The following is a 27,241-nucleotide window of genomic DNA, read 5'->3' on the forward strand; positions in this document are numbered from 1 at the left end:
AATTGAGTTTTTCTGAAATTAAATTCCGTAAAATGTCACAGAAATTACTCAATTCATCTCCCCTAAGTAATTTCCCAATTGCACTGCCCCAGCACAGGGGAGTTGCACCATTATTGCACAGCAGCTGCCTGAGACACTGCTGCAGCTTTTGGCACTCGAAATATCCATCAGGGACTTGATCCTTTTGGAGAGGGAACTTGGTCAGAGAGGGAAAACTGCCAAGTCTGGTGCAGTGTGGTCATTATAGGCTTTGGCTGAAACCTCTCACTTCAGCCCCTTGCAGCCCCCTCAGCCTCTCTGCTGCCTTGTCAGTGCCCTCAGCTGTCGGGTCTCTGTGTGGGAACAGTTGCTGCATTCCTGGGAGAGGTGGTGGGACACTCCCAAGGTCCCAGCAGTGCTGGTGCCACATGGCCTCTCTCTCCCACAGGCATCTCCGTCAGCAGCCTGAGCGACAACTTGTTTGTGCTGCACGTGCACTGTGAGGACAACAAACAGAAGGTAGGGGGGCTCCTCCATCCCTCCTCCAGCCACCTCTGGGAAAGGTTTGAAAGGCACAGAGAGCAGATCCAGCTGGGAGGAGGGGAGGGCTCACACAGGTGACAGGGGTGTAACCCTGTGCCCGCTCTAAGGGCCCTTTCACTTCTATTTACTTGTGCTCATGGGTGGGGTTCCCCACTGGTGGTTCCCCAGGGGGGTCAGTGCTGTCCCTTGTCCCCTTCAGTGGTACCTGGTGGATGAATTGACTGCCACAGGTGCAGTGTGACCCACTGAGAGCCCCACCAAGCCTGGTCCCCTTGGAGGATTGGTTTTCCTTTCTCACCTGTGACAGGAGATGGCTCTGTCCCTGTTCATTCCAGTGACACCAAAGCCATGATCCTAAACCATGGTCTCTTCTCCCAGGGAGACGTTGTCCTGCAGAGTGACCACGTGATCGAGACCCTGACAAAAACAGCCATCCTGGCTGACAAAATCAACAATGTCAACATCAACCAGGGCAGGTGAGTGACACCAGGGCCCTCCCGGGGTTCCCCTTGGCTCTGCTTCAGCACTAAAGGGCTACAGGAACATTCCTGTACCCCCTCAAAATGCACCAAATACACCTTAACTAAGGCTCCATTTCCTTGAACACACAGATCTGTTGCAGCAAAGCATCAATACAAAGCAGCCACTTACCATTTTTTGTGTGCACTGAGCTCCTGGAGAGTCACACACACTCAGCAGAGCTGTTCTCACCTTTCTCTTCACAGCATAAAATTCACAGTGGGCCAAGGCAAAGAAGGGATCATTGACTTCATCTCGGGCTCAGAACTGCTCATAGCCAAAGCCAAGAACGGGCATCTAACAGTGGTGAGTAAGGTCTGGGCTTCACTTACACTGGATCCAAACCCGGATTTTGGCATGAAATCCTACCTGCACACATGGGACCTGTGCCATGTGATGTTCTTGCCAACTGCACTGCCCTGGTCTCCCAGCCTTTCCCCCAGTTGGAGCTGTGCTCTGTATTTCTGCAGCCCTGAGGGCCTGCCAGGTTTACTCAGGCTCAGCAAGTGACTGTCCTGGCACTCGCTTTGTATTTCCCCCCAATATTCAGGGCGTTAACACTTTACTCCAGAGCAAATCGAATTTTAAATACATTTAAAAGCACAGGTAGCAAAAAAAAAAAAAATAAATCCTCTCCCTTTCTCAGCTTGTTTGTGGTTGTCCTGCCAGTCAGATACAGTCACACAGCTGATTTATGCACTGTCAGATTAAAGGTTATCCAGAGATGAATCCAGGACAAATCCACACTGCACTGACTCCCCTTCCAGTGTCAGAGCTGGGAGCTCCCATCAGGACCACAGGCTGCTTGGAACAGCCTCAACTTGAAGATGTTTGGGAACTGAAGCTGTTGCAGCATCTCCGTTTTGAACACTTTCTAACCCATCCCTCTCCTGCAGGTTGCTCCTCGTTTGAATTCCCGATGATGAAACGTGTCCCTGTGCCAGGACCTTTCCCTCCATGGAATTGGCTGAACATTGTTCCCAGCAACCCCCCCCTTCCTCGCTTTGCTCTTTCTGTTTATCGTTACCAAAGACCTGCACTTTCAGAACCACCACAAAATACATCCTGCTTTGTCTTACTCTCAAAAGTCCCAAACAAAAGGCCTTCTCTTCTCTTCCTTTCCCAAGTGGCAAACACGGGGTCCAACGCAGCGGCCGCAGCTCGGGACATTCAGCTGGGCTTTGAGGGAGAGGGAGCTCTGACTCTGTTAACAGAGTTTAAGCCCCGATGGAAATGACCAAAATCTGTGCTTGTCATCACCAAAAAGCACAGTCAGAAAACAAGTAACTCTGCTGCTTTCTCAGCCAAACCAATGAAAATGCCAAACTTTGTATTCAGAATGTTTTATGAAGAATTTTGCTCTGAGATGTTTTAATGCTTTGTGTTACAATTTAGTGAAGCCATATTGTGTAAATGAGTAAAACCTGTAAATACTTTATAGCTGAGGATGAGATGCACTACGAGAGATGGAGTTGATGTGGAAACTTATGTAGATTTGGAATTTTTTTTGTTGTTTTTAGTTTTATGGTTACAAGGTATTAACCTGAAAAACCCATCATGCAACTTCCTCACTGATCTGGATCCAGAGACTTTTACCTTTTTTTGAAGTCAGCTGTCCCATTTCTTGCTATTTTTATACTGTAGGAATTTTTCATATCCACACAAACACAGTCTAATACAAACTGCAGAGGTTACCACTGCTTTGTGTGTCTCCAGACTGGCAGTGCAGCCTGTAGTCCTTGGCCGTGGGATGGGCACAAGCTTTCCCTCCTGCCTGGGAGTCACCACTGCCCTTCCCCACCCAGCTCAGAGCAGCACGTTCAGGAAAAACAGCTTTTCCTCGTCTTTTTAGTGATAACTGGAAGTTTGAGTTCCCGCAGTATTTATGTCAATGCCTCAGTGCTGCCTTACGAGGGAGGGCTGGGTCAGCCCTGCTGCTGCTCCCCAGCTCCAGGGACACACTTGGAGCGCTCAGACCACGCCGAGGTTCATCCTCAGCGCCTTCACTTTAAACCCAAACAGCCACAGGGTGCACAGCTCCGTGTGGGATTCCTGCTGCCTGCACACCACAGCTCCAGACCTCAGTGCATCCTGCACTCCACTTGCCTTAGGAACCCTTCCCATTCCACCTCTATCCTGACTCAGTAGCACAAACAGCTACAGCCAAGCCCTGACTGAGATCTAACCCAATGTGCTGCCTCTCATCGGCTCCTCCGCTCTGGTTCCTGACACGATGCCCCTGTCAGGCCTGGAATGCCGGATCCACTGGGGGCCATTCCCAGCCCTGTGCTGCAGTGTGTATATACAATGCTGTCTATGCTGGTCTATAACCCCTTCCAGACTACACTGAATAAATTTTTACAAAAAAACCAACACCCCTTGTCTCGGTTGTGGAAGTTTCCTCACCTTTTCTGCTGGGCAGGCTCTGCCCCAGCCCTGCTGCACCTCTGGCTCTTGGGCCCATCTCTCTCCACGGAGCAGTCCTGCTGCTGTCCAGGCCAAGGTGCAGGTTATTCCTAGAGAAAAGTTTCTAGGACTTTGTTTTTCAGTCCTTTTCTAGGACTAGGATTTTCCATCAGCTTAGCAGGATGGACAGCAAGATACACAGATGGAGAAAAAGGAAACAGGGTAACTGGAATGGATGAGGAGTGCTGTAACAGCAGGTGAGTGGAAAGCACCAACCAGCTCATGGGTTTTATACATTTAGGTAGGGAAAGGCTGGATCAGGGTGTGCCCTGCAGGCTGTTCCCAGAGCTATTCCCACAGCAGCACAGCTCCCACGTCACACCAGCTCTTCCTTATCTCATGGCTGAAGAGAAGAACAAGGCTGTCTCTGCTTGCTCTGTCTCCCCCTCCAACTGTTCCTACCACGAGTAACAAAACAAACAAAAGTTACTCTTCCCAAAACAACTAAAACCTAAAAGAAAGCCATAATAATATTTGGCATTTTTAATTTAGGTTTGTTTTATTTAAGTTTAATGTTAATTCCATGCTGTGTTTCAGTAAGAACAATACAGATTCTGTATCTGTGGCTCCAGTCAGATATCCAGTAGTACAAATTAGCTTCAAGTTACACATACTGAACAAAAGAGGTTGAGCGAGCGAAGGGAGATGGGGAGAGGGGAGGGAGAAAGAAAAAATATTGAACACGCATGCAGGCTTATCAATGCCACCTTCAATGCTAACCTGCTTGGAGGGAGAGTAAAGAACAGGCAAGAATGAGCAGCCACGGATTGTTGAACTGTTACCAGCACCATGATTTTTCAGCAACATTTCAGCAGTTTGGAAACTTTTTGTTTTTATACAGTAAAACCACTACAATGTATGTCCCAATGCAACCTCGTAACTTCAAGCTAAATACCCAATTAAGTTGAAACATTGGTATAAAATTCAGTTTAAACAGTTATAAAAAGAAAAAAAAAAAAAAAAGGAAAGATGCCACCACATGCGCACTGCCTTGGCCAGGACAAATCTCTGCCTACGAGTCTAAGGGCCTTCAGGTGTCACCTCCAGGGCTGATGGCAATGTCACCACAGCTGGCAACACGATACAGTAATGCTGAAAGAGCCTTTATGCAGTCCTGTTAGTGTCTTAAAGAACCTAAAAGCTGGCACCAGTAAAATCCACAGAAATTCACTCTTGCCTTTAAGAACTTTTAAACTGTGTAAAAAAAATAAAAATAAAGAAACCCAACAGGGCAGGAACCTAAATTCTGAGACCCAATGTAAAAGTCAGATTTGGTGGTTCTCAGAGTGACACTGAGGGTTTTTGTGGGGAAAGGGAAGGGTGGTCAGAGATGGGTTCTCTTGTTGGCCTTTGTGTCTCACTGGTTTTCATCTTCCACATCCTGCAGCGCTTCTTTATTCTGTTCTTCACCTACAAAAGTGGGTAAAAGTAAGGAAAACGTTAATTTTCACAAAGGAGACCTGCAGAAAAGCTTAACAAGCATCAAGAGATTAATAGTTTCATGCAAGCACACACTCACTCTCACACCCAACACTGCCAGTTCGGGAGTGAAGCGTTTCCATGGAAATTAAGCCTGGTAATCACCTCCACACCTCACCCAGAACTGCAGCTCAGGCCATTAGAACAAGGACTGTGAGGACAAACAAAACCACCACTGCTGAAAACTGACACCACACAGGTGATCAGTCCTGCTGACCAAGAGCTGGATCCACGAGAAATCATCAGAAGGGCTGTGGATCAACATCCTTGGATCGGGAAACACCTTCCCAAAACCCTCATCTTTACTCCAGAGAGCACCAGGGACACCTACTCACTCACTACAGAAATGAGACCTAAACAGGTTTTAGAAATTAGAACTTTTTTCTGCTCAAGTCCACTCAAGTCTCAACAACAGCAAAGTACTTTTACACAGTACCACTGATGGCAGGTTATTACCAAAGGTATGAAAAATGTCTCTACTTCAACATGACAAGAAACCTTAAATGAGGTTATTAAAGAAAAACATTTAATGGAAGTTAATTTCTCTTGAAAAACAGTCAGTTTGGGCATATTCAACCAGGCTGGGACATGCAGTGGGATGAGGTCTGTCCACAAGGACTCCTGCAGTTGAGGACACTCCAGCTGCCCCAGTGAGCCCCATGCAACACCCTCCACACAGCTTGGCCAAAGTTCTAATGCAACAGGGAAAGTTTCAGGTACTTCAGCTGGTGCCACAACACATGCACAACTCAGTTAATTGATAAGAGAGACTGAGAAAGTGTTTTCTTTAAACTTAATCACAAGAGGTAGTACTCTCTCAAGGGCAATAAACAGAAACTAGCAATTAAAACCTTGATTTACAATAAAGTCTAATCAAATGAGACTAATGGATAACCAGGATGCCTGCTCAGAGCATGTCCAGATTCAGGATTACCACCAGGTACGACACAAGGTAGATTTTAGAGGTGGCCTAGACAGGACATCTGACATTCAATGACAATAAAATTTATAGACAATATTATGTGACAGATCATTTAAGAGAGGAAAGCACAGCCCTAACCCAGGAAGATGATTAAAAGATCTGAGCATGCTCTAACCAACGCACTGAAGCAAATACCCCTCAAACAGGCCATGGTGAAAGTACTTTTCATGCCCAAATATTCTTAATGTCCAGCTCTGAGCTCAGTTCCCAAAGGTGTGGGTTACTTTGGATCTCAGTCAAGCACATGGGCCCCGGGCAGGTGCCAGCCCTGGGAGGGCAGCAGGGACAGCGTTGTCAGAGCAGTGACAGAGGCAGGCACGGTTAGTGACACTGACACCGAGCACCTCGTGGAGCCACGACAGAGACTTACAAAGTAGAGTTTTTAGGAAATGAACAGTTGGACTTTCCTTTAGGAATCTATACAGCAGGAAAGAAGGGGAGAACAGGAATCATATGGAGACGACGTTACAAGCGTGGAAATCAACTCAACACTCATCTGTGCCATGGGAAAAGCTACAGGAAAGGGGATGGGAGGGCAGCAGCTGGGAAAGGCCTGGTTTTAGAGTCATTCCCTACGACCTGCACAGCTGAAATGGAAAGAGGGAAAAGCTCGAGGTGAAAGAAAAGCCCTTTTCAAGTCTCCCCCAATCCTTGGGAAATCGGTAACTGTGCCACTACTGACTTTATCCTTCACAGGCTCTGCCCATTTTGGGAATATGGAGTTCTGGAGCAGCAGTTTAAACACACTCACTGAGCATATTGGCCTGGTATGAGGAAATGAGGGAACTTAACTTTGCACCTGTGTCTAAACATTCTGCATAAACACTTTTTTGAGGGATCTGAAGAATTACACCCCAATTTTAAATAGTTCTGCAATAATTTTGTAATCATCATCTTTCTGGCACACATTGTAACCAACAATGAGGACAATCTGAAATACTTTAGAAAGAACCAAAATGTCTATTTTCTATGTTATGGAGCTAATTATGAAGCAAGAAATTCCAATCTGTATTTCTTTTTGCAAAAATCTAAAGAGCCTTATAATAATGTTGTGGAACTTCTACAAAATAAGAGACACATCACCCAGCTCACAGGCAAACTAAGAGCTTTAGGAAGATGTTCTAATGCTTCTGTCTCAAACAGTGACCCAGCCCTGATACTGCACTGAAATGGTTCCACAGAGCACCAGGGTATTTGGCTCCACTAAAAATATGGTCATATCTTAACTGTGGGAATTGGAAACAGATTTCTTTTTCCCAGTGCCTAACCACAGCAAGGAAGGCACCTAATACCTCCTGAGGTGTTTAGGGAAGAGTCTGTACAGATCCCTCCAGGATCCACCCATATGAGATAACCCCACATCCTTGAAACAAGGCCTGTGCAAGAGCCTTAAGCACTGGGATGTGGAACAAATTAGGAGCCAAGATCCTACACATTTACAGTATTCCCAGTTCTGTCAAACAGCCCAAAGAGCAGAGCCAGAAGCTACTGAGTAACAACACTTCAAACCCACGGGCCCTGCAGAAAAACAGGGAGTCAGGAGAGAGTTAAAAAATTCTACACTGGCTTTCAGATGGACACCACACCAATGGGGTACCCACAGGAATGCTGTGTGGCCACCACTGTGCTTCAAGTGACATCTCACCAAAAAATGTAAGACACTCCTGTATTTATCTGAAGTTCAGCAGGGATGTTTCAAACCTCTGGGCATTTGTGGGTACCCAAAATAGTTGAAACAGGACTGATTTTTTTTTTTCCCCCCATCCAAAGTAAAAGTAAAGAAGGTCAGCTTTTTCCACTTGTGTCTGCAGGACATGATTTTTGCAGAAGTAAACTTGAGCTTCATCTTTCTAGATAGAGATTATATTTAATTCATTACCAGTAATCAGTAAAACGGAAGGTGTAACTCAAAAAACCTAAAATGAGTAAATTTATACTCAGCATTGCAAGTGTAAAAGCTGAAAAAGCCCATTCAATATGCCCAAGAAACCCCACCCAAATTTAAATACTATCAAATCTTAGTAATCAGAAACAATCCATGCCTCACCCTCTGGTACTGTAGGGGACATATCTGGCATTTTCTCTGGCAATAGCCCACTTTGAGTCACAACCTGCCATTCTGGCAGTATTAAAGAAAGTACATTTCCCCAATCTCTTTTTCCCATGGCAACAAAGTATTTTACAAAACCCTTCTTCTCTTTTCCTTGTACTTAATCCTTCATAAAAGATACAAAAGTGCCATAAGGTGAGTGATTAGTATAATGGCAGCAAATCATCCACTGAAATGCCAAAAGAAATATGGAGTGACCTGGAAAAAGGGGGAAACCAGATCACCTGCAGTGGTTCCTCCTGCACTGGAAGTTCACATCTGGTTGGAATGACAACCAGAGATGAACATGACAAGAAAGAAAAGAATGAATTAAATGAAGTCACTGCTTTTAGAACCATCACAGATGCCAGGTGGGGAGCCAGTGTCAGCCCTATCACCTCACCCAGTGTTAAGGCAGGACGGAAGTGCAGGAGGGTCAATTATGAGGGAAGACAGAAGTAAATCATCAAACCCATCTGCATTTCCACGTTCTGTGTCCTGGGCAGAGGTTGGGGGATGCACCTTTCGGAGCAGGATTTACTCACCATCACCCTGCATGTCTGAAGTCCATAGTGTCAGGTTATCACGTAACAACTGCATGATAAGTGTAGAGTCCTTATAGCTTTCTTCACTCAGTGTATCCAGTTCTGCAATAGCATCATCGAAAGCTGCTTTTGCCAACCTGGAAGGGCAGAAGAAAATCAGAATTAACAAGTATTTCTAAACAGAACCCAGAAGCATAAGTTAACACAAGTTAAGCCTTTGCCTCAGCACACCCATCCTCTAGTCTGGCTGTGTGACATCCACAGCTCCTCCACAAATTCTGGTGTTGTTTAACAGTGTTTAGATGTTCATTCGAGTATCTGCCATGTTAAAAACCAGTCACCTTGTGTGCTTAAGAAATTTTTTCTTCAAGCACATTGGTTTATTAAAAATTTCTGGATCCTGCAGTACAACTGACAGAGGTCTGCTAAAAGCTCAAAGGAAGTGTAACACATAACCTGCAGTGACAGGAACAGAAGACAAACAGTATTTGTTTCAATCATCACTTTTGTGCTCAGATGAGCCAAAGCCCTATGGACAGGTCACTCAATACACGCTCACAGGAATTAGCAGCAGGATCCCTCCTACCCTGTGCAATAGTCAACGGGAAGAGGGGTAAATTAAACCACCTCACACCTTTGGCAGATTAAGGGCATGCACAGAGTTAACCTGGCAAGCTGCTGAACTGCCATTACTGATCAAATCAAGGTTATCACTGTTCTGCTTCATACAACATCTACTCCCACACAACCACATGGGTCTGGACTCATAAGAAAGCCAGCCCAAGTGCTCCCACTGAGGAAAAGGCAGTTACCCAAGCAGCAGCTTCTGGCTTGTTTGGTATTCACACAACACTGCCCCATGTTCCCAGTCACCACATACCTGCAGGCACGATCAGGAGAATTAAGAATTTCATAGTAGAATACAGAGAAGTTGAGCGCAAGTCCTAAGCGGATGGGATGTGTTGGCGGGAGTTCTGTCATTGCAATATCACTAGCAGCTTTGTAAGCCACCAAGCTATTCTCTGCAGCTTCCTTCCTGTCATTTCCTGTGGCAAACTCAGCCAGATACCTATGGTAGTCCCCCTTCCTGAAAACAGAAGCAGCAGGAAGTCAGTAATCCTCATTTCCCCACCAGACACTAAATTAACGGCTCTGAGGCTGATGTTTATGTATTCACACACCAAGGACCCGCTGCTGAATTACTGTCTAGACAACACTGTGTTAGGAGCTGAGGGAATTTTAAACCATCACTACATGACAGTTGTCTGTCTGCCTTGTTTTCTTCTCTTCATGAGCAGAGCAGAAAACACTGAAGCAGGGATGTGATTTCTACATTAGTAGCTCAGTTAAAGGAAATTGCTGTTTCTTACATCTAAGAGCTGCACAACAGTTTACATTAAGTCCTCGTTGTATTATTCCAAACATCATCATCTATCCAAAACCACACGATGAGGACATGGCAGTCAAGAAGGGATATTGGTTACACACTGCACTGCCCTCTTTCTAGAAGGTACAGTGGCTGAGTGGGCAGAACACACATGTACAGCTCCTGCATTTGTCTCTATTCCAGGCCCAGGAAGAGGTCTTTTCCTCACAAGAACATACTTACATTTTGTAATAGAAAACCTTGGACTCGCCAGTGTTAGCTGCTGGAATGAGGTGTTTGTCCAGTACATCCAGAATGTCACAACAGATTAACTTCAGTTCAGTCTCAACCTAGTAATGCAAATAAAACCACAATTCATAATTAATTCATAATTAAAAGAGGGGGCAAGGTTAGCACATAAGACTAAGAGCTATTTCAAAAATATCAAATTGATAACATCATAAAGTTCCAAAGAGGAATTTCCAAAGGGAGAAAAATAAAATCCAGCTTTTCCACAGGTGCACCAAGCAAAACAGTTCTGCACAATTAGCTGGCACACACAAGAGGCAAGGACTGATGGATGATGAAATGTGTAACTCAAGGATGGAATTATGAATTCCCCAGAAGACATCTCGCTAGACTGCTGCATTAAGTTCATCTCAGGATGTAATTCCTTACTGCAAGGCTTGCACAACTCAATTCCTTACATTTTTGATCCTGGAAGGCTGCTCCCAAAGTGGCAACAGTGAAAGGGACAATTTGAAGGTAATTAACACAAATCAGCTAAACCCCATTAGACCCCAGAGTTAAATGGCACCTTCAGAACAGATTTCTAGTGACTACTTGGAGGGAAAGCTCTGACAGAAGAGCCTGAAGACAAAAATCATGGAGTGTCAGAACAGAACAAAGATGTGCCAGCAAACAGGAAGGTCAGGTACCACATGAAAATGAACTCCAGAGGCAAATGAAAAAGATAAAGTGCAGCAACTCAGTGAAAAAGCAGAAACCATCGACTCTACCAGTGAGATCTGTGGCCAAAAAAACAGTATATAAAGCCTTATTTAAAAACAGATGCTGCATTTTAATAGTCAGAATTGAAAATGTAGTCACATCACCTTCATTTTTTTCTAGTTTCGAATACAAAGCAAGGGCTGTATGAGGTTAGGTTTTACCACAGAGAGTTTCACACCTGAAAGCAAAGAAACCAAGCACACCCAAAAAAGCTGAAAACCATCCTCTGACATCAATATTGCCAAAACCTGAGCCTCCCATGTCATTCCAGTAGAAGTGGCTGGTTGAGTGCAGACAGACCTATTGCTGCTTTCTCATGATTTCACAGTAACTTTTGTACCTACAGCTGAAGACTGGCTCAAGCTGATTTCATATAAAGTAGAGATTTTTCAAATTACAAGAAACTATCAAAAACTGTGTGTCTTGGCTCACAAGAGCAGCCCCACTGAGTCCACCATCCCTTCCTGTCCTCCCACCCAAGCAGTTTGCTTTCCTCCTTTAAGCATTTTTTTTGCCATGTAATACTTTTATCACCATTCAGCTCCCAGACTGTCAGGGCTTGTAACCACACCAGCTAAAAAGGTGTTACTAAAGAGGTGTTAAAATTACAGATCCAAAATAAACGCCAAACTGGCACATACACACACAGAGATTTGTATGAAATAACAAATTTGCAGAAGTTCCTTTAGATAAATTAATCAACAGCAAATTTCATGTACAAACAATGTCAGAATGCCCTGACATTCAGAGGAACAATCAGATGCTATATTTAAGAGTTACGTGACAAAAGCTTAAGGAAGTTGCTGAAATATGGTCACTTGAGAAGAATCTACTTCATATATTCTTGGGCTACAATATAAAACCTTTGGCCAGCAGTCAGTTCCTGCAAACTTCTTTCCTCTTGATCCTCTTTTTCAATGACTTCTTTTGGAGAGAGATCTTCAGCAAAACTGCAAAGAATTAAATCAGTTTCTAATCCTCTTTAGTTAAATAACCATACATGTACAAACTTCTATTTCATCTCAGACAGAGCTTTTTTCAGCTTTGCCTAAAGGATCAGTCACACAAGTTATCAGAGATCAGCTCCTGTCCAGAGCAATGTAAATGTCCTCACCAAGCTTAGCTTAAAAAGATTTAATACAAATCAAGTTGATTAAGAACAAAACAAAAGACACACACAAAAAAGAAACCATAACAAAACCCTAAAAGCTCTTGTACAAAAAGGATCTGTTCTAGACAGAGTGGCTTAGCAAGCTCTGCAAAGCAGCAAACCAGCACAAGAGCCCACACTAAGCCTGTTCAGAGCATTCCTAACAGGCAGGTTTAGGGTCTATCACCATTCCAGCTCCAAATATGACATCTGGGATTACAGAATCTGACCAGCAAGGAAGGACTGCTCACCCCAGTGGGTGCACAGAAGCTGCCCCAATCCACGCTGCCTGTCTTTATGTCAGTGCCACTGCCAGCTTGATCAGATTCCAGGCTGAGTTCTCAACTCTGCAGACACAAAAGCTTCTAAAACACAGGTGATCAAAATAAAACAAGCAAACTTATTAATTGCCAAACCTTTCTAAGAGGAGGGCATGGAGGAGAGAGCCTGGCAGGTGCCCCAAAATACAGCCCAGGCTTAAGTCAGAGCACTAGAAACACCCATCTGCCACAAATCCAGGGTAGAAAGGGGAAGGTGAACACCTGTCCTATGCTATGGGAATGGATTTGGTTTGACTGCAAGGAAGTGAACTGCACTGTGTGCAGCCACACACCACTTCATGCTCTCAAGGATGAAGAACACAAGCCCCAGTGGAGGGGCACATGGCTACAGATGTGTTTTGCTACATTTATCTGAAGTGGTTTGGGGAGAGGCAAAGCCTGGTGTCTTCCATCACCTCTCTGTTGCCTGGTTGATGCTTTATAAAAAAGCAGTCCAGCCCTGCCCTCTCAATACACCATCCCTTGAGCTCTGCCCCAAGACAGGCTGGCTGGTAGCTCAAAAAAACCCTCCAAACATCAGCCATGAGCTAAGTTATAAATACTGATGGAGACCAAACCCATTCACACTCTCCTTACAGCAGATGCCAACCCATAATAAGTTCTCCCAGCAGCTCCTAACAGAATATGGTCTTCAGCTCCAGACGACACTCAGAAGCCTCTTGGAAAAACTCCCTCTGGAGCTGAGCAGACACAGCCAGTGTTTCTCCAGCACAGAACCACATGCCAGTTCTCACTGCACTCCTCCACCTCAGGCAGCTGTGAGAGCTGTTCCCTTTAAGGATTTAACAGCTGAAGACACTGTTGGCATGACACTGCACTTCAGTGTGGCCTCTCTCTCCTGATGCCTCAAGGACTACAGACATCTATTTCTTACACCCTAGTCCAGCATGGCCCTTGTCCTGTTTATAAAGAATAATGCCTATTTCTAAAGTCCTTTCAAAACAAAAAACCCCAAGTCTTTTCACCATTAAAAGATCTTTGGCAGAAGACAGAAGCCACCCACAAAATCTTGTGCAAAAGAACCTGGAAGCACACAGTGTGAGACAAATTTAAAGAGTCATTAGACAGCTATTGTTTTATATGTTCTGTTAGAAAGATTGTAGACATCCATCAAGAAGGGTATTTGGGACTGTATGTAACTGGCAGAGTCTCATTCCATCAACATGCCAGCGTAAAATTAGAAACTCACAACTTTAACAATTCCATGGAGCAACAGAAACCCTGTGAGTCAACAGAAAGTAGTCCAGAGCCATTCCTGAGAGAAGATTTCCAAGCCAACATCATTTCCATTGGTGGTAAATGAATCAGTGCCAGGTGATATAACAGACTCCACTGTTTCTCTGGAAGTGAAGATGTGAAACATGTGGAGGCACTTGTCCTCAAATAATGGAGATTAAGTCTCTGCAGAAGTGTGTGGGATTTGAATAGTATGGGAGCATGCCTGCTCCGTGCTAAACCATCACTTAGGGAAGGGGGGAAGGGGAAACAACAACTCCCTGTTCTAATAGCTGAAGGTTTCATTAGCCCTTACCAGTGGAAGCCAAAGCTTGCTCCAAGTTCTCCATTTTAGGTAAAGCTGCACACACTGACTAGTCACCATGAAGTTATGTGGATCAATTTTTCCCCCTCTCAAGAGAGAGAAAACAGCAAGGCCCTGGAGGTTGTTACAAGTGCAAGTTTCACAGCTAAGATGACCAGGACATCTTAGCATCCACCACCCCCAGGAACACAGAGCAATAAGAGACAAGGTAAAGGAGCCAGAAACAGCACTGAAGATCCTTCCCCACTGGCCTTTCAACTGTCCGGATTTTGAACTTGGTAGGACAGAGAACTGGAATTGCACAAAGTGTCATTGTATGATCCAAAGCAACTTTTATCAGAAGTGGAAGCTTAACAGCCAAACACCTCCTTTGACAGGGTTAATAAAAATACATGGTGCTTGGGATAAGTCAGGTTGGAAAGAATAAGACCTCCTGAGTGTGTGCAGCCTCACTCTTGAGTAAGCAGGGAAGAGGAAGCACAGTTCATATTCTTGGCAGATCTGCTGATGCACTGAGGGAAAAGCCCTCCCTCTCTTCTTTGAGTCTACTGCCCTTTTGAGTGTTTACACAAAACCACCCAACCTCTCCCCTTCACCAAGGATATTTATTCTCCAGATAAGGAATAAACTCCAGCCTTTCAGGGCTGTCACCCTGTCACAGGTCACCACCCCACATCAATCTGAACACCAGGGCAGTTCATGGCAAGGGTACCAAAGCTGGACCGGAACCAAGTGACCCGGCGCTGTCAGACCAACCCCATCTTACCATTTGCCGATATTCCCGAATCATTTTTAATTTGTCTTCTCCACCTTTGTTTTCTTCTTTCTGTTCAATGCTGCTGATTATTCTCCAGGAAGCTCTTCTGGCTCCGATCACGTTTTTATACGCAACAGAAAGCAGGTTCCTTTCTTCCACTGTCAACTCCACATCCATTCCAGCCACTTTCTTCATTGACTCAACCATTTCTAGGAGGAAGAGGTCAGGCAATTAATTCTCACAGCTGAAGCATCTTTCAAACCATTCAATACAAGCTGGATGTTAATGACAGCTCATGAAATTAGGCTTCCTCCTCCTTTCATCACAGTTACTCCTCAATTTTACACGGAATGTTCCAAACAAATCAATCAGCACGTACACAAAGGAAGTATCTGATGTTCACTTAAAGGCATTTGACAACAGTCCCCCAAAACTGTTTAAAGTTAATTTAGTTTTTGGTTTTATTTTTTTGGTCTTTGGTTTGGTTTGGGTTTTGTTTGCTTTTTTAACAGGAAAAAAGGATTTAGGAGCAAGAACATTTTTCCACATAATAATTTTCCACATAACAGTTATCAGGACAATCCTACAGGAATGTGTGCTGTTCAAAGTGCTTCAGAGGAGGCAGTGAACAGTGAGAAAAGCATGAGCAAATGTAACCTGGCTCTTGGCACTGTCAGGATAAACTGAAAAATTACAGAACGCTCCGCCAGTTTGTCAACTGGAACACGGTGTAACATGGTAATTAACAAAAAAATAAAACCCAGACTTGAACAGATGTAGAGAAGTATGAGTACTGTTAATAGGGAAGAGAGTCAAAGTTGCAAGAGGAACCTCCGAAAGAAAAATCTGGTGCTTGAAGAAGTAACAAAACAGTAATCCTGAGGGTACCCAGACAAACATATCTACCCATGCCAAGCAGCCACTTACACAAAACATGAATTAACTTATATTTATATTTCAAGCCTGTTGGAAATGACTTCCAAACCTGAAGTTAAAATGATTATTACCAAGTATACTTTCCTACACTCCTGTGGAAACAAAAGACTGAACTACTTAAGGAAGGTTATAATCCTTTCCTTACCTAACCACGTTATGATTGCTTGCAACACATTAGAAAAGTAGTGTTAAATATACAGTGAGAGCCAAGTATGAGACATGCAGGGATCAGTGGTGTCCTGCCACACAGGGCTTCAGTTCATTCACCAGTTCAATCACCTTCCAGCTTCCAGAACTGGTGGGAATCCCACAGACAGGAAACATGACCATCAATGAAGGAGACTAAGCCCCAACTACCACACCTCCTCAAGAGAACAACTGTTTCACCACTACCTGCCAGGCACAGAGGGACACTTAACTGACACATTTTGCTTCTGCCAAAAGTACAACCATGTGATTAGGCTGTGCCTCCCATAACATGATGCCCTGCTGTTCTGTGGCCTATTTCCCTTGCTCACTCATCATCCTTCCCATCATTTTGCCTCCTTGTGTTCTGCTGTGTCATGGCAGCACAAGCAATGGCAAACTAATGAACCTTAATTGTCATTTTTTCCCCTCAGGTGTCAAAATCACAATCTAAACAGGCATAAGCTATTTCAGCAATGGAGACTGTAGGCTCAATCTTCTCCCTGGTAGGAACACCGTTATCAGTCTCCAACAGGTCTCCACATGTGCAGGACAAAATTTTACAGTGGCTCCCAATGGAAGTGGGGAAAAAAAAAATCTCTACTTCTACCAGTAGATTTTGCTTCTCCACAGAATCTTCACCAATCTGAAGATCTTTGGTCTAATTATTACACTTTAATCAAACACACATGGTTTTAGATATGTGGCAAGCTTAACTAACCAAGATCCCATCAAATCTGAAGTTATGAAAGCCAAGAGAAACTGAGTAACACTAAAACCTTCTCTGAAACCTGCAGGTTCCTGAAGAACACCACACTTTCTCAATGACACTTGCAACCCTGTACTCTGACACCACAGAGCAACACAAGAGGGTACAGAAGATCCTGCCCTTCTTTAAAACAGTTTATATTATTGTGTTTTAAGCACTGGGATTAATTACAGAGCGCTTTAGTCATACCACTGGATGCACTACAATGCTTCTCTAGAAAACCTGCTTCTCAATGAAGTGAACAAAAAACTACTCACACCTGTCTCATATAATAAACAATGATACACATGGAATAATTAGTCCAGAAGTGTGGAGGTTGAGAAACATGTATGATAACAGCTTCCAAGATCTTCTGACTGTATCAAAAAAATTGCAACAACTGGGGGAAAGATGGGTATGTTTTATCAACTCTATTACAGGTCTCCTTCTTTTGTAGAGGAATTTGTTTACTGTGGAAATTTAAAAGAAAAAACGATACACAGGACTTGCTGTTCCCTGTAAAGGAGTATCTGATTCTCAGAGCACATTCAAACCTATTGTTACAGATCTAATCAACGGCTTGGCTTCTGCAGGATTTTATCCATTACTTGCCTAAACATCTTGAAACAAAGGTCCAACACCCCTGAGCACTGGGGGGCAAACCCAATACAAGCTGAGCAGTAGCAGAGGCACGTCCACGAGAAGCACCTCTGTCAGTACATATTAGCCCTGCTCCACCTCTTCAGTCTTCTGCAAAGGTGGTCATTAACTACCCTCCTGTACAGCCACCATAACCATGGAAACAATGGAGCCAAAGGAAAACAGCCACCTGCTCAGAACTACCGGTGTCATAAACCAGACCTTATCACCCCAACAGTTTTATGACTGACTTGTTAGTAAGTCAAACATATTCTTTGCCAAGTGACAGCCACTGATAACAAGATGCTGGGGGATGGGGGGAGCACCTGAGGTTTTCTTCATTTATGCTGAAGCACAAAACCCTCCAGCTTCACCCACTCCTCATACTGGGTACACAACCTCTCAATACAAAAGCAATTCCTGATAAAAGGAACTGAAAGGTCTTCTCCTCAAAATCTTAATCCTAAATTAACTACACAACCACAGATTAGAATCCCACCCATAAACAAGCATCTTACCCAAAGAGAAAACATTTATCAGCATACCCACAAAGCTGTTGGAGAAAGGTTTCCAGTTGAATAATGAGCACAATTTTACTTACAATACAAAACTCTGGGCTGACATTTCAACAAGATAAAATAATATTATGCACATACCTTGGCCTCCCACAGTAAAGCCACAATCCAGCCCTGAAAGTTTAAGCCTGGTGTATAATCTTAAGAACTCTGGCAGTAAAAAAGCAAGGGGACAACATATCTCTATCTCCTCCAACAGAAAACTAACTCTATAGAAAAACAAAGCCATCTATGCCTGCCAAGAGAAAAAATGTTTCATATTCTAAGTGCAGCTTTACCTATCTGGAAGTTTCCACAAGGAGGTGAAAAGCTGAGGGCCCATTCAAGACAAAACCCAGGTCTGAGATTACATTTCAATAAGAGGGATTACTGCAGTAATGACAACTCACTGCACACAGAATCCGGAGCCGCTTACACTGCATGATGGAGAAAGTGGTGTTATGCAGATTCAAAACTGTAGTTTAAGTGGTTAAGTTCCAGCCTGTCAGTTGATTGTGGCTGTTGACTTACTATGCTCCTGTCAGATCATGCCACCACCAGAGCAGGAAATCCCAAAAGTATAAACCGTGGAAGGAGAGGGGAATATTCTGGAGAATGACACACTCGCCCTAGATTTATATCCTTCCCCAAGCACTTGCTGTTGGTTAAGAAATAACACAATAAATAGATATTTGGTCTGATCAGATTTGTATATTCTACTGGAAAAAGGCATTTGATTGTGACTCCAAACAACTGCCTAAGATACTACGAAACTAAAACGATGCCCATGCCATTTTTTTAAAGTTCCTTCATTCTGCTACTATGATTAAAATGCTGGCTCCTCACTGCAAACACTGCTGACTCCCCTCCAGCCACTGCTGAGTACCAGGAGGGACACACATGCACAGCTTGTAAAGCATGAGGGGTTTGGACACTGGTCACCATCATACTGAGAGCTACCTACAAGGGGTTTTTAAAATCCCAAGGTACTTGGCCTGGGATTGGGGTTTTAATGTCAAAGACTAAGAATAAGCCTTACTCTAAAATGTAAAGGGGAAGTTTACAAGTGTTGAGAAGCACATGTTTGATAAACTATTTACCAGCAGCCAAGCTACAGGATTTGTACAAAGGGCACAGCTGATAAGGACTCCTACTAGGTCACAAAATAATGACTGCCTCTCCAACAGAGACAGATGGGAAACTAAGTATTTGTTGCTTCTCAAACTGCAGAATCAAAAAAAAAAAAAAGAGGAACTACAATGTCCCTTTGTAAAGAAATATGGAAATGGAAGATGTACAACAAATTTAGAGGAAAGACTAAAAACCTTCCCAATATAGGATGCAAAACAAGAAACAGCAGATCCTATCAAAGGAATAACCACTATCTGATAGTTCTACCAAAATCTGTGCTTGTAGCAGAAACCATCTGGCCCAAACAAAGGCTGATGCATTGAACAGAGCTTATTGGGGTAAAACCACAGTTTTGCAACCTCTAATTGAGGTATCACACAGTGCCTGGGTCTCCCTAACGGAGGTGCTACAGTGTCAGATTGTTTTACAAAGCATCTCATTCTATATAGTGAACAACCCCTCCTCATCATTTCCAACATATATAGAACCTACTTCAACCTCACTGCTGAAATAACTATCCCTTGCCACCACACACTGGTTCATCATTATCCCAGCAGGAACAAGAGCTAGAAAATCTCTCAGTGGTGTGCTTCACTTCCAAAAGAGGAACTACTTAAGTGAGAAAGCTGGTTGAAATAAGAACAGAAAAAGAACTTGTTGAGTAAAGATGGGATGGAGATGACTTGATGGTCATCACAGTCAAATCAAATGAACCTTAGGAGAACCCAAAAGGTAGAATTCTTAAATATTTCTGAAGAGTAGCAGAACCACTATCTTAACCCTCCATTAAGACTTCAGTAGCAGCAGCAGAACATCAGAAAAAGGAAGCTGTGCTTTAAGTTTAATGCTTTCTATTCCCCTTATCTAAGGGCAATAAAGCAGACTGAGCTCTTCAAGTTTCTAAGCTGCTGCCCAGTATCTATTTCAGCATATCAAAAGCTAAAAGCTGAGTATCCAGTGTGCTGTGAGAACGTGATGAACACAGGAGAAAAAAAAAGTCTTCCCACGTGTCCACCATAGATGATCATGCACCATAACCAGTATTCAGAGAAGACTTAATATAAGTATTAGTCTTGTACTTGTTCATTCTTGCAACGAACAAAAGATGATCAGCAACAAGTCTCAAGAACTCAAAGTATCTGACCCCAAACTGTAATCTCTCAGTGAAGTCTTTACCAGCAGCAGCAGCAGCAAACACAAAGTGGCCAGCACTGTTAATTTGAGAAGGGTTCCACCAGACACTCAACAGGAACTATAAAACCATTAACCTGACACTCACCAGGGGTCAAGTTAAAGGGAATTACAAAAAATACCCTGAATGAGTGGGTATATGCATAAACATTATGCTGCAGAACGTGGTCTTCTGTAAACTCAAGTAACGCCTCACAAATCTACTGGAATGCTTTGAATGAGTCAAGCACATGGACAAGGAAGACATGATTGATATAGTCTACCTGGATTTCCCAAAGGCATTTGACAAGGTCCCTCACCCAAGGTTCTTTAAGGAACTCAACTGCCATGGGATAGGAAGGAAAGTCCTCACATGGATAAACATTTGGCTGAAAGACAGGAAACAGGGTATGAATGTAAGACTGAAGAGTTCAGAGCAGAGAAAGACCACCAGTGGAATCACACATGGATCTGTGCTGGAATCCATACTAACACTTCTAAGTGATCCAGCGAAACAGAAGCAAATATTGAGTACTGACTCAGTAGTAGCAGCAAACTGCTAAGAACAAACACAAAAGGAACTGAAGAAATAGGGGCAAGTGTGTTTTCTTCAAAGAGTGATGACTGTAACTGTGCAGACTAATGCCCTCAGATTGCATTCCCCAAAACTGCAGGCCTCCACCTGGCATCAGTGGGCTTGATGAGTTCCAAGAGAAAGCAGGTCTCATCCTTCCATCCATCAGGAACTCTTCTTCTAAACACTATTACATTGCCTGCACAAGGTTTTTCTGTTCTCTTAAGAAATCCAGCATCTGGCAAGGAAGACTTAAGGGATGGCTAAGCCCATCCTGCAGCTCACAGGGAGGTGAGTGGTTGGATGGCTTTCCCCCTATCCCTATCAATTCCCTCGTGCCAGCTCAACACCTCTCTGACCTCTCAACTGGCTGATTCAGGTCACCAGCTCAGACAACAACTACTCAGGGAAAAAAATTAATCTTGCTCCTCATTTAGAGAACTGAACTGGTTCTAAGGCTCAGACTAGAACCCAAGTAAACATGAGAAGCATTTCACACTCACCACCATGTACAAGCTCTATGCAAATGAGCATAAAAGAACCTAACAGGTAGATTCCAAGAAGTTAAGACAGCCAACAGGCTAGGAGGAAAAAAAATACAAAATAATACCCATCCTGCACAGTGGCTTTGATTATTATTTTGTGGACAAAGCAGAGGATTATGCTGCTATTTCTTGTGTGAAGTTTGTAAAAGCTGGTGCAGTCAAAACATTTCCCCCACGTGTCTGTGTGACTCTGCAATACAGTCCTACAAATACACCTGGACCTTCACACACGTGGAGAAACACGCAGGTTAAGGCCAAGTTATCCAAGCAACTGTGGTTATGTTCTACATAATCAATCCTATGAACCACCACAAGTCCTTCTTGCAACAAGAACATCATTTCTAAGTCATAACTATAATCTCTTCAAGCTGTCAACATAAATAAAGAGGGTTTCCCCAGTATTTCACCTCTAAAGACTCTGCCTCATCATACACATTTCTGCTACTAAGTCATCTTCTGACACAAGTACTCAGTGCACTGGACACCAATTCATCTTCTGGGCTCCTTGTAGAGAACCAAACAATGCAACTGTAGAATTTTGTCTCCTCTGGTTGCACTTGGTACCTCAGGAAGTTCAAGAAGGCCATTACAGACAAAGGCCCTCTCCCAACACAACTCCTCACCATCACAAGTCAATTTGTGTCCCAGTATGTACAAGTCTCACTCAAAAAAATTAACAGTCTTATTCCTCCAACACTGTCTTGGCCATGTAACTCTTAGATTCCCACAATTATTAGAGATATGCTGAGATTTGATTGCCTTTTAGCAATTTCACATCTACTCAACCCCACATCACTACAACACTAAGACTTCTGACAGACTGGTCAAGTGCTGAACATTAACTGGGGGAAAAACCCAAAAAACTTAGTTGTGCTTGACATTTGGTTGACATAGACCAATCATCTGCAAATTGAAATTAATACACAACCTAAAGTCTAGTTTCTTACTTAGTTTATTGGTTCTTCATTAAGCTCTAAGTTGAAAAACTGTTACTATGAAGATTTTTCTAAAAGGGGTTCAAATCTTGACTTGAACCCACTGCTGCACACACTGCTCCCATAATAAAGACACATTTCCCTGACAGATAATTTATAAATACATAGGGTGCTGTACTGGGAGTCCAGAGATCTGTCAAATATGGATGGGTTGGGTTTTTTCCTTACCTGTACTTTGACCTATTATCTGGTTTTCAGGGGAGAAAACCCCACCTATTTCACCTCACCTTAGTCATGTACTTCAAGACTTGCAGTACAAAGTAGCTGTTTAAAGTATATAATTTTTTTAGTCTGATTAAAACAAAGATGTTACCCAGCTTCAGCAACGAGGAACAGGTTTCAACATTCAGGTTTCAACATTCAGCAGCAGTCTACAGCAATCCAGATCCATCCTCTCGATATAAAGAACTCAAATGTTAGGATGGTAATTTCACAAGCCAACACAATCTTACTTACTCCAATTGTTTTCCAAAAAAAGAGACCATTTAGAGTTATATATTATTCTACCAATGACAATGTTTGAAGGAATAGCAGTGAGTGAGATTTCTCACAAAGCTTCCTGTACTACAATTAAGCTTCCTGGCATTTTGTGATTTGCCATGACATGCCTAAGCAGATCTGTGAAGATATTAAGAGATTTGGGTGTCTGACTATCTCCAGAGATCAGGGTTTAAGTGCTACTTACACTGCAAAAGTACCTAGAAAGTTGTCCTCTTAATCTGGGCCAACACACTGAAGACAGCACAGATACAAGTTCAGATTCCCAACCATTCACAAATGCAGTTCCCAAGACTTCATGAATTCCCTAAGTAGGTCAGGTAAGTAACACCAAAGAAGCCACAGTTGGATGCCCACCATAAGTGCTGCTATAAATGCCATGAGCTATACATAAATAGCAACCCACCACTCTTAGTCTCCAGGAGAAAGAAGATGGCACAGAACTTGACACAACCTAATGTTAAGCACAAAAGATTGTCAAACTCGCATTCAAATTACCCAAGGGATTTGTGTTACCACATATTTGTAGACAGTACTTACCATCACCTCATTTTAGATGTGTCAATTAGTAAGTGTGACCTCATGGTCGTGTATCTCTAAGAGTGAACTGAGGAGCAAAATGAAGTTTAACTTACATTTTACCATACTGCTTCCCAAACCATTTTGTTCACAGAATTATTCAGCTATGATCTTGGCAGAACTGCATTATTTCATATAAACAAGAACAAATTATGCCAATAATTTTTAATTGTTTCAGCTGAACAAGAACACAGAATTAGATGATAAAACAGTATCTACAGTACATTTTCTTCCAGGCCATGGACACGAGCAATGTGAAGATGCATTCAGACTTGGCAGAATTAGAGGGTGCACCGTAAATATGTTTACCCAACTTGATTCCTAAAAACTCTGCAAGTCTAAAACCCACAGCAGTGATTTAAACAAGGCAACTTTAAGTTTAGTGCTCCCTCCTAAACTGTAACAAGTCTCATTACCATTCAGAAGCAATACAGCAGAACGAGTCTACATTTTGCTCTAGGCAGTTTGTTTAGCAAACATTCACAGCACTGGTGGAACCAAAAGTCCATCAAGGGAAACGCTGCACCAAGGCAATAATCCCTACTAATCAATTTTTATTAGTTGACAGGAAGTTTGCATTGCAGATCTGTACCATGGGGGAGAGTCTGATTACCTTCTAAAGAACTGATTTACTGCTGACTTAAGAAAACCCCAGATATACAGTAATGCCTCAAGAGCTCCCAAGGATGATGAATTCTCCAGGATGTTGGCCAAGCATCCAACTTGGGTTTCCACTCAAACCAAAGCCAACACTTCCAGTTGCACTGACTCATCCATACCAGGTGGAGAACCCTTCCCTCCTGCACTCTTACTGTGGAATATGGAACTGCATGTGTCCCTCTGTCTGAGTCAATCACACTGTACCCCAATACCCGGGTTTTGGGAGGGCATTTTTTTTCCTGTAAGTCCTTCAGTTATTGTGGAAACTGCTTGACTGCTCTCATATAGTGGTATTATTTGTTCTACCACATTTCCCTATCAGGACTGTAACTTAAAGGAGTCTTACTTAGGCCTCCTTTTTGTTGTAGGTTCTATTTTCCTCTCCAAAACGTGCATTTTTCAGATGTTCTGCGATGGTGTCATCACAAGTTTTCTACGCATAACTCAGTAAAAATCTGTCATTTGGTGAAACCTTGGTCATGTTGCTTATGAAATTTATGAACAGAAAGTATCTGGAGTGTCTTCCTACCTCTAAATGAAGTGTAACTGCATTCACACTTTCTATATGGAAGGGTGTTTATTTCACTTTAAATGAACAATCATAGCTCTTGGGCCAAAGTAACAGTCCCAGATGAGTAACACCATCGAGAAAATTAAAGGCCCTTTCTATGCTATGCAAGGGAACCATGTTTAAAAGAACAGTTGCAAGACAGACATTTTTGGGCCAAGAGACACCACCCAGGGTTGCCAGTTCCTCCCTTGTACCCATTTTTCCCCAGATATTAAACGATCAGGTATATTTAATGATCAGGCACAGCGCACAAGCTTGAAAGGGAAAAAGGATGAAAAGAAGGTGCTGGAAAAGTAAAACGATCCGTAATAATTTCTACCACATAATGAGAGCGTACGCGTTTTCTTTGGGCAATGAATCACGTCCCCGATCCCTGCAGGGCGAGCGCTCGCTCTCTCTGGGTTTGCCAGGGGCAGCGGGGTCTCCAGCCGGGGTTGAAGGCAGAGAAGGAGGCGCAGCCCCGTCCCCGGGGACCCCAGAGGAGCCCGGCGGGCGAGGGGCCGCGGGCCGGGCCCCCCCCATGGGCGTTGTCTGCGCCGAGCCGCCCTCGCCCCGCGCGGCCCGGCCAGGGGAGCGCCGGGCCCGGCCCGCACCGACCCCGCGGAGTCGCGAGGGGCAGCGGGGGCTCTTTGTGGGGTCCCCCGAAGCGGGGGCGGCTCCCCGGCCCCCCCAGGACTCGCCCTTCGCAGCCGCCATTTTATTCCCGGCTCCTGCCGCCACCGCCCCCCGCCCGGGGCCCCGCCCCGGCCCGAGACACCCCCTCGCCCGGGCCCCCCATCCCCGGTTCCACCGGCCCCTCAGGGGCGCTCCCCGTCGCCATTTTGTGTGCGCCCCCTCCTCCGCCCCTGCCCCCCCTCCCCCGCCCAGCCGCCATTTTGTGGCCGCTCCCTCTCTTCCCTCTCCCCTTGGCCGTGCACGGCCCTCCCGGAGCCCGCGCGCTCACCATCGTAGCGCTCAGCCTGCTCAGCCAACTTGGCCTGATAGACGAGGTCCTCCCGATCGTCCATGTCCTGCGGGCGGAGCGGCGGCGGGGCGGCGCGGGGCGGATGGCAGCCGATGGGTCCGAGGGGCTCGGCAGCTACCAGCTCGCTGCTCTCCGGGCAAATATGGCGGCAGCGCCTCCTCCCGCTGCATCCGGGCACTCCCGCGGGCGCGCGCATGCGCCCCGCCGCTGCCATGGCAACGGCGGCTCCCTGGCAACGGGCGGAGGGCGGGAGAGGGCGGGAGGAGGGATGAGGGAACCGGGATGAGGCGGCCGGGAATGGCCGGGACGGAGCCGCCGCTCCCCCGCCCCGTGGTGGCGGGGCCGTGTCAGACACGGCGCCGTGGTTGTGGGGCAGCGGAGGGGGCAGCGGGCCCGGCCGGCGGCCAGGCGGGGGATGCTCCAAGGGGGTGGCATTTCCCTCAGGGCGGGTCTTTCTCTCAGTGTTTCTGCTGCCCTCAAACGCCGACAATACAAATAGTACTACTCCTCTGTGTTACATATAGTATACTAAGCCAAAGGCATCAGCATGTCTTCACCAAGATGAAAATTAGGTGTCAAGTCCAGAAAAAACCCACAGGATTTTCAATTTATTGATATACTATCAGAAAAATGCTGACCCAAAAGGTCCCAACAGTGCAGTCACCATCCCTTTGTGTAAATATACTAAAATATGTGAGACTTGCAAGTCACCTCTGCACTTCATAGATCTTTACCACAAAAGTCCTATTTTTCAGCAACTGGGGCTTAGTTTTGTAAGCAAGTTGTGCACAATAAATTAAATTTGCACCAATCTAGGAACTTTTCTGTGATCCTCATGTTCAGCAAGTATCAAAGTTGTAGAGGTCAACAGTATAAATAAACCAGGACATATTTATTTGTCTAAAGTGAGATGCATGCTTGATGCATTTGCTGAATAATAGCATATTGTCCAAACGCTTTAAATACTTGTGAATGCACTCATTACAGATGGCATGCAAATATTTGGAAATTGGTCGGGGATTTGGCAAAGTATAAGGAATAAATAGTCTAATCCAGGGAAACACTCAAAGCACTATTTGCTGATGCAATCCTTGCTTGTCCCTTGCACCCTCAACTTTCACATGAATTCATTCAGTCACTACTGTAGCCAAAAAACATGGCTGGAAGGAGAGGGAAAGGAAAAGGAAAAGCAATAGGTTTCTAACCTCATTAAATGGCACTTTTTGATTGCAGATCTGCTGCAGCCAAGCTGTGTGAACACTGGAGCAAAGCTGGGGGGTTTTACCCAAGAAAATATAAGGTTTTTTCCATCTGAAGGTGATAAAAGAATCTTTACTGTGTGGAGATACAACGGGAATCTTGCCATCAGGATTCTTATCCTTGGGGGCCGAAAGACCACCATCCCCTTGCAGTTTTTAAGGAATACAATGGCAAAAGTAGGTCTAATGCAGATTCATGTTACAAACATTCTTCCCCACGGGACACAGGCATTCTGATCCTCATTTTCTGTGCTGCATCCCCTGACAGCACCTGCACACCCCTGCCTTTCACTGGAATAGCGCTCTCCCACTACCACAGGGACAAAGCAGCTCTGCTGAACCATTAGTAGACTCCTGTAGGAGATTCTTACTGGTATCAATTTGTATAACTTGATGTTTTTACTGACATTTCTAGGAATGAATAAACAGCTTTTTACCTTCCCAAACATACACACCCCATCCAAA

General features: G+C 44.3%; 2 protein-coding genes across 9 annotated transcripts in view; one reads left to right on the forward strand and one right to left on the reverse strand.

The window, feature by feature from the left end:
* The window catches only part of MYO1C (myosin IC), a 55,110-nt gene extending 51,696 nt beyond the window's left edge, over positions 1-3,414 (forward strand). For all 7 annotated transcript variants that reach the window (XM_017832563.1, XM_017832566.1, XM_017832570.1 and 4 more), the window contains 4 exons: positions 428-498; positions 901-998; positions 1,248-1,347; positions 1,938-3,414. In XM_017832563.1, the coding sequence (XP_017688052.1) occupies positions 428-498; positions 901-998; positions 1,248-1,347; positions 1,938-1,964 (296 nt within the window). In that variant the 3' untranslated portion in view covers positions 1,965-3,414. The remainder of the gene's footprint in view (positions 1-427; positions 499-900; positions 999-1,247; positions 1,348-1,937) is intronic.
* Positions 3,415-3,980: 566 nt separating this feature from the next.
* YWHAE (tyrosine 3-monooxygenase/tryptophan 5-monooxygenase activation protein epsilon) lies at positions 3,981-25,694 on the reverse strand. 2 transcript variants are annotated; one of them, XM_017832603.1, is made up of 7 exons: positions 25,497-25,694; positions 14,777-14,976; positions 10,212-10,318; positions 9,483-9,689; positions 8,603-8,739; positions 6,339-6,385; positions 3,981-4,917 (listed from the first exon to the last, which is right to left on the reverse strand). In XM_017832603.1, the coding sequence occupies exons 1-6, from the start codon at positions 25,558-25,560 to the stop codon at positions 6,378-6,380; spliced, it is 723 nt and encodes a 240-aa protein (XP_017688092.1). In that variant the 5' UTR covers positions 25,561-25,694; the 3' UTR covers positions 3,981-4,917; positions 6,339-6,377. The 2 variants fall into 2 exon arrangements, with proteins under 2 accessions (XP_017688092.1, XP_017688091.1); XM_017832602.1 differs by lacking the exon at positions 6,339-6,385.
* Between the last annotated feature and the right edge of the window lie 1,547 nt (positions 25,695-27,241).

The sequence above is a fragment of the Lepidothrix coronata genome, unplaced genomic scaffold (genome assembly GCF_001604755.1).
Source record: "Lepidothrix coronata isolate B3197 unplaced genomic scaffold, Lepidothrix_coronata-1.0 Scaffold203, whole genome shotgun sequence".
Taxonomy (NCBI): Eukaryota; Metazoa; Chordata; class Aves; order Passeriformes; family Pipridae; genus Lepidothrix; species Lepidothrix coronata.